General features: G+C 53.7%; 1 protein-coding gene across 3 annotated transcripts in view; it reads right to left on the bottom strand.

Moving 5' to 3' along the window:
- The window catches only part of SPTBN4 (spectrin beta, non-erythrocytic 4), a 114646-nt gene that overhangs the window by 15375 nt on the left and 92160 nt on the right, over positions 1–7111 (bottom strand). For all 3 annotated transcript variants that reach the window (XM_037729458.1, XM_017503200.2, XM_017503201.2), the window contains 4 exons: positions 4598–4876; positions 4377–4507; positions 3038–3242; positions 1665–2045 (listed from right to left, as the gene is read on the bottom strand). In XM_037729458.1, coding sequence (XP_037585386.1) covers positions 1665–2045; positions 3038–3242; positions 4377–4507; positions 4598–4876 — 996 coding nt within the window. The remainder of the gene's footprint in view (positions 1–1664; positions 2046–3037; positions 3243–4376; positions 4508–4597; positions 4877–7111) is intronic.

A 7111-nucleotide genomic window follows, 5' to 3' on the forward strand; every position in this document is an offset into this window, starting at 1 on the left:
CTCACTATGTTGCTCAGGCTTGTCTTGAGCTCCTGGGCTCAAGCAGTCCTCCCGCCTTGGCCTCCCAAAGTGCTAAGGTTACAGGCATGAGCCACTGCGCTCAGCCTGCTGCTCACTCTGTTGGTTCAATCACCTGATTTCTTTTGATGTGACCTCCTCATCTCTAACAGATCCACCACCTGTTGCTATCAATCTCTCCGCCTGATTTCTAAGTCATCTGTAGGATTTATAAAAATAATTGGGCCGGGAGCGATGGCTGACACCTGTAATCCCACCACTCTGGGAGGCTGAGGCAGGCAGAAATCTTGAGGTCAGGAATTCAAGCCCAACATGGCCAACATGGTTAAACTCCATCTCTACTAAAAATATGAAAATTAGCCAGGCATGGTGGCCCGCATCTGTAGTCCCAGCTACTCAGGAAGCTGAAGCGGGAGAATCGCTTGAACTCGGGAGGTGGAGGCTGCAGTGAGCTGAGTTTGTGCCACTGCACTCCAGCCTGGGTGACAGAGCAAGACTCCATCTCAATAATAATAATAATAATAATAATGATTGCCAGCTAGGTATGGTGGCTCATGCCTGTGATCCCAGCACTTTGGGAGGCCAAGACTGGTGGATCACCTGAGGTCAGAAGTTCGAGACCAGTCTGGCCAACATGGTGAAACCCCATCTCCACTAAAAATACAAAAATTAGCTGGGCGTGGTGGTGTGCGCCCATACTCCCAGCTTCTCGGAAGGCTGAGGCAGGAGAATCGCTTGAACCTGCAGTGAGCCTAGATCGTGCCACTGCACTCCAGCCTGGGTGATAGAATGAGACTCTGTCTCAAAAAAAGAAAAAAGAAAAAAACTTGCCCAACTTCTACTTTCCATTAGGCCTGCCACCCGGTTTCTTTCAGTCCTGCTGCCTGAGCTGTATTAGGCCTGCAGCTTCATTTCCATCTGACTGCTCAGATCTACCTCCCAATTCCGGCCAGACCCTCTGCCTAATTTCTAATAGCTCCGTTGCCTTTTCCATTAAATTCACCCCCATCAGATTACTTTCAGAAAAGTCATATGATTTCTAAGAGAGACCTGTTGTCTAATTTCTACCTGCACTACAGCCAAATTCCTCTTATCCTTCTCAAAATTCTCTTTAGGTCCTCAATCTGGATTTAGGTAAAATTCACTTTGCAGTTTTCAGAGACCTACTGCCCAATCTCTATCAGAACCTGTTTATTGTTGGGGTTTTTTTTGTTTCTGTTTTTCTGGTTTTTTGAGACAAAGTGTTGCTCTTCTTACCTAGGCTGGAGTGCAATGGTGAGATCGTGGCTCACTGCAACCTCCGCCTCCCAAGTCTCCCAAGTAGCGGGATTACAGGCATGTGCCACCATGCCTGGCTAATTTTTCTATTTTTAGTAGAGTTGGGGTTTCTCCATGTTGGTCAGGCTGGTCTTGAACTCCTGACCTCAGGTGATCCGCCCGCCTTGGTCTCCCAAAGTGTTGGGATTACAGGTGTGAGCCACTGTGCTGGGCCCTCAGTCCATTTTTTATCTGCTCCGTTATCTAATTTCTTCCTGTTCTGTAGTCTGCTTTCTGTCTGTCCCACTGCCTAATTTTGACCTGCTCCACAGCCTGGTTTTTGCCCACCCTGCTGCCCACAGCTGTCTGGGCCCTCCCAGCTGCCCCACCTGGGACACGAGGAGCTGCAAGTCATGCTCAAAGGCTCTCAGGGTCCGCTGCATGGAGCTGGCGCTGGGTCTCGGCTCAGGTGGGGTGGTCAGGCGGGGCAGCCGCCTCCGCTTCTCCTCAATCTGTCCCTGAAGCTCTCTGGCATCACTGAAGAACTTATGCAGCTCCCGAGAGGCGGCCAGCAGCTGGGCCCGTGTGCCCATGAGCTCCAGCAGCTCAGCCCAGGCCTCATTCAACCCATCCTTCCACTCGGCCATGGTGGCTGCCGCTGTGTGGCCACACTCGATCAGCTCATCCACCATCTGGTTCACAGCTGCCAGGCGCTCCCGCCCTGCCGTGCCTGTCTCATTGGCGAACTCTGAGAATTTTTCCTGCAGCACCTGCCATGAGGAAGTGGTGGGCGGGGGGCAGGTACAGCAAAGTGAGCAAAGGGGCAGCACACACCAGCCCCCTCCAGCCTACAGTTTTTTTTTTTTCTTTTTGAGACAGAGTCTTGCTCTGTCACCCACGTTGGAGTGCAGTGGCACAGTATCTGCTCACTGCAACCTTCGCCTCCCCAGTTCAAGTGATTCTTCTTTATCAGCCTCCAAATAGCTAGGACTATAGGCACGTGCCACCACGCCCAGCTAATTTTTCCATATTTTTAGTAGAGACGGGTTTCACCATGTTGGCCTGGCTGGTCTCAAACTCCTGACCTCAAGTGATCCCCTTGCCTCAGCCTCGAAAGTGCTGGGATTCCAGGCGTGAGCCACCACATGGTAACAGAGGCTACCATTTTGTGGTAGGTAAGAGTAATGACAATCATCATCATCATCATCAAAAACCCCTAGCAATAACGGTAACAATAATACTAACTAACACTGTGTGAGGCGCCATGTGTGCCAGCCAGGGTCCTCAGAGCTTCACACGACATCAATTCACTTGTCTCACAACAGAGCTATGAGGTGGGTGCTATCATTATCATACTACAAATGGGGAAACTGAGGCCCAGAGAACCTTCGTGGTAGCTCTTGGTATCACTTTTTAAATTTTGAGATGGAGTCTTATGCTTAAAAAAAAAAAAGAGATGGAGTCTTGCTCTGTCACCAGGCTGGAGTGCAGTGGCATGATCTTGGCTCACTGCAACCTCCACCTCCAGAATTCAAGCCATTCTTCTGCCTCAGCCTCCTGAGTAGCTGTGATTACAGGCATGCGCCACCATGCCTGGCTGATTTTTGTATTTTTAGTAGAGACAAGTTTTCGCCATATTGACCAGGCTGGTCTCAAACTCCTGACCTCGTGATCCACCCGCCTCGGCCTCCCAAAGTGCTGGGATTATAGGCATGAGCCATCGTGCCTGGCCAAGGTATCACTTATTACTAATGACACTCACCGAGACGTGCTCAAAGTCCTGGCCGAGCTCAGGGGAGCCAGCCACCACCTCTTTCTCGGCGATCCAGTGCTCAAGCTCGCCCACCTGGCGGCTGAGCTGGTACAGCCAGTACTGCTGCTCCAGGGCTACCCGGCGCTCCTCGCCCAGCTCCTTGAGTGCCACATACAGGCGGTCCACCTGGGACTGCCGCCGGCTGATCTGCTCGCTGATGGGGTACACGGAGGGGCAGGGATGGACCCTGAGACTTCTGCGGCAGAGCGTGAACCCCCTAAACTCCCTCCCCAGGACAGGGCTGTGTCTCTTTAGAATCTTCAGGCAAGGTTGTGTCCCTGGACAAGTTTCTGTTTTCTTTTCTTTCTTTTTCTTTTTTGGAGACAGGGTCTTGCTCTGTTGCTCAGGCTGGAGTGCAGTGGTGCAATCACAACTCACTGCAGCCTCCACCTCCCGTGCTCAAGCAAGCCTCCCATCACAGCCTCGTAAGTGGGCCCACAGGTGTGTGACTCCACACCCGGCTGTTAGATTTCTTATAAAGATGAGGTCTCAGTATGTTCCCTCTGGTCTCAGATGATCCTCCTGCCTTGGCTTCCCAGAGTGTTGAGATTAGAGGATGCCTGGCCAGGACTCTGTTTCTGCAAGTCTCAGGTTCAGACAGCCCCGAATCTCAGCATGCAGGCAAAGCTCTGCTTCCCTAGATGCATAAGCTCACCTCCATCAGCCTCACCCAGTTTCTATCTCAGTTTCATGCCCCTGCTATCCAGGAACCTGGGTGGGACTCTGGACTTCCAGCTTGGGTCCCCAGCCAATTCACCCCACTTCTATCCCTAATCTCTGGGCCCACTTGGACAGAAGCTGCTCTCTGTACCTCCTTTCAGATTTCATCCCTGGTCCAGGCCTGGAGCTCATCACCAGCCTCCACCAGGCAACATCACCCCACTGCACCAGGAGGTCTCTGGCCCTACCCCTATGGCCAATCTCAGCGCAGGCTTTTCTGTCCTCCCAAACACTGGGTAGAAAGAGGCCCTTGTCTGTCCTGAGCAAATTCTTCTCTACTCCAGTCCCAGACATCGCCTCCTCTTTTCTCCCCCGACAAGGTCACCACCACTACACGCAAATCCGGGTGCTCCTGGCCCCACCCTCTCAACCATCCCTGCGCCGTGTCCCCCCAATTCCTGCCTGCCCACTTGCCAAATCCAAGGGCTCCAGCACACAGCAAGGAGGACCTCTCCCACCCAATGTCCAATTCCAGCGCAGCTCCAACTCCCAACAGCCAAGCTTCAGGTCCTGCAGGACCATTCCTGTGAACCGGCTCCGCCCCCACCCCCACCCCCCGCCCGCCCACCTGTCCGGGTGCCCCATCTCCAGCAGTGCCCGGCACTGGCGCGACAGCTGCGCGATGCTTTCCTCGTAGTTCTCCACGCCTTGCTCCAGCTGCAGGTGTTTCTTGAGCAGCTGCAGGGTGCTCTGTTCATCCTGGGGGCACAAAGCGCCCACGATGAGGCGGCAGCGGCGGCCCCAGGCTCCAGCGCCTCCAGGCCCTCCACACCCCCAGCCCGGGCGCACCTTGCCCTTGTCCTCACTCATCATGAGCAGCTCCTGCTCGCCCAGCCACGCCTCCACCTCGGCCACGTCGAAGTAGTACTGCTCCACCTGGAAGGCGGCGTCCAGTGCCTGCTGCCGCCGCTCGGCCGCCTCCCGCAGTCCGGCCCAGGCGCTTTGCAGCTGCTCAAAGCCCCGGCGCACGGCCTCTGCCTCCGGGCTGCGCAGCGACGCCAGCGCGCTCGCGCGCTCCAGCACCTCCTCCAGGCGCGGCCCGTGTGCCTGGATCTCCCGCCGCAGGCCCTGGGGACGGGAGGTGGGGGTGTGGGTGGAGAGGGCGCTTTCCTAGGCCCTGCAAGACCACAGGCTCCTCTGCTACTGGCATGGCCCACGGAGCAATTAACAAGCACCCCCAGTTCGCTTACCACGTGCCGGGACCACATAAGCATTTTGCTGATACCCCCTCACTCGTCATAACCCCGTGCCACAGGTGGGAAAACAGGCACAGAGGGGTGAAGTGCGGCGCCCAAGAACAAGCAGCCAGTAAGGAGTGACACGATTTGAACACAGGAGGCTAGTTCCTGAGACTGCTCTGAGCCAAGACACTTGCCGACCCAAGATGGGCCCTAACACAGAAACCCTGCAACTTAGCAGCTGAGGTATCTTTATATACGGTGAAGTGCACCAACCTTTAGGTATACAGTTGCTCACATTTGCGCACACGCATACACCGGTGTGCCCGGATCAGCCTGTGGAACACTTCCTTGCCCCGGAAGGTTCTCTCGGCCACTCTGTACTTGCAGAGTTCCTTATTTAACTTTTCGTGCGCCTCAACTGGTCAACAAAAATAACAACAGCCAACACAGTCCTCTTCTTCTTTTGCTTTTTTAGAGACAGGGTCTCACTCTATGGCCCAGGCTGGAGTGCAGAGGCACTATCACACTCACTGCAGCGTTCAACTCCTGGGCTCAAGTGATCCTCCTGCCTCAGCCTCCTAAGTAGCTGGAACTACAAGTGTGCACCACCATGCCTGGCTATTTCTTTTCGTTTCTTTTCTTTTTTTGAGACAGAGTCTCACTCTGTTACCAGGTGCCAGGCTGGAGTGCAGTGGTGCGATCTCTGCTCACTGCAACCTCCACCTCCCAGGTTCAAGCAATTCTCCTGCCTCAGCCTCCCAAGTAGCTGGGACTACAGGCACATGACCACAACCGGCTAATTTTTGTATTTTTTAGAAGAGACGGGGTTTCACCATGTTGGCCAGGATGGTCTCGATCTCTTGACCTTTTGATCCACCTGCCTCGGCCTCCCAGAGTGCTGGGATTACAGGTGCGAGCCGCCGCGCCCGGCCCAATGCGCTCTTATTATTATTCCTCTTTTTTGTCTCTTGCTTCAGGCTCTGGTAAAGTAGTTGCTTTGACCAGGGGTTCCCCTGCTGTGCAGTTTGAGAACCACTGCTCTAGACCAACTCTACTTATTTACATGTGGAAACTGAGGCCCAGAGGAATGAACAGATATTCGGAGATTTTTAGGAGCTCAAAATCCCCCTCCCCGACTTTGCTCAGCTTAGGGAACAGTAGTGCGTCTCGCTGATTATCTCTGTCCTTTGTCCCTTTGGTGGTTTTTGTTTCGTTGTGTGTGTGAGAGAGAGAGACAGAGAGAGAGAGGAGAGAGGGGAGAGAGAATGTCTTACTCTGTTGCACAGGCCAGAGTGCACTGCGTGTTCAAGGCTCACTACAGCCTTGACCTCTGGGCTCAAGGGAGCCTCCCTCTTCTGCCTCCAGAGGAGCTGGGACTACACCACCACACCTGGCTAACTCAATGTTTTGTGATTTTGTTTGTTGTTGTTTTACTTTTCCCTTGTCCAGTAGCCATTCCCCTTCCTTCTAGTCACAAGCCCCTGATTTTCCTTTGGGGAACTCCCTTTGCCTCCATCTCAGCCTTGGAAATTAAGCTAAGGCTGGCTCCAGCAGCAAGTTCCAGGGGAGGGCACTCAGCCAGGCCAACCCAAGAAGCAGTCAAATCCCGTCCATCATTAGTTCAGGGGTGGGCATGGGATGCAGGTTGAGGCAATGAGAGTTATTCCTGGGAATATTGCTGACATTAGAGAGAGGGGAAAATTCTCTTCAGTTTTTGCTGGCGGGAGGTAAACCTGAACCTATTGGAGGCCTTTTATCACCAGGAGAGGATAATTGGCTCATTCAGAGAAATGAATGAGAAAGCTCATTCAGAAAAACAAACAGGCTGGGCGCGGTGGCTCCCACCTGTAATCTCACACTTTGGGAGGCCAAGGAGTGGATCACTTGAGGCCAGGAGTTTGAGACCAGCCTGGCCAACATGGTGAGATACCCCCCACACACCCCTGTCTCTACTAAAAATACAAAAATTAGCCAGGCGTAGTGGTGCACACCTGTAATCCCAGCTACCTGGGCAGCTGAGGCAGGAGAACCGCTTGAACTCAGGAAGCGGAGGTTGCAGTGAGTGGAGATCGCACCACTGCACTCCAGCCTGGGCGACAGAGCAGGACTCCATCTCAAAAAA

The sequence above is a fragment of the Cebus imitator genome, unplaced genomic scaffold (genome assembly GCF_001604975.1).
Source record: "Cebus imitator isolate Cc_AM_T3 unplaced genomic scaffold, Cebus_imitator-1.0 Scaffold306, whole genome shotgun sequence".
In the NCBI taxonomy this organism is placed as follows: Eukaryota; Metazoa; Chordata; class Mammalia; order Primates; family Cebidae; genus Cebus; species Cebus imitator.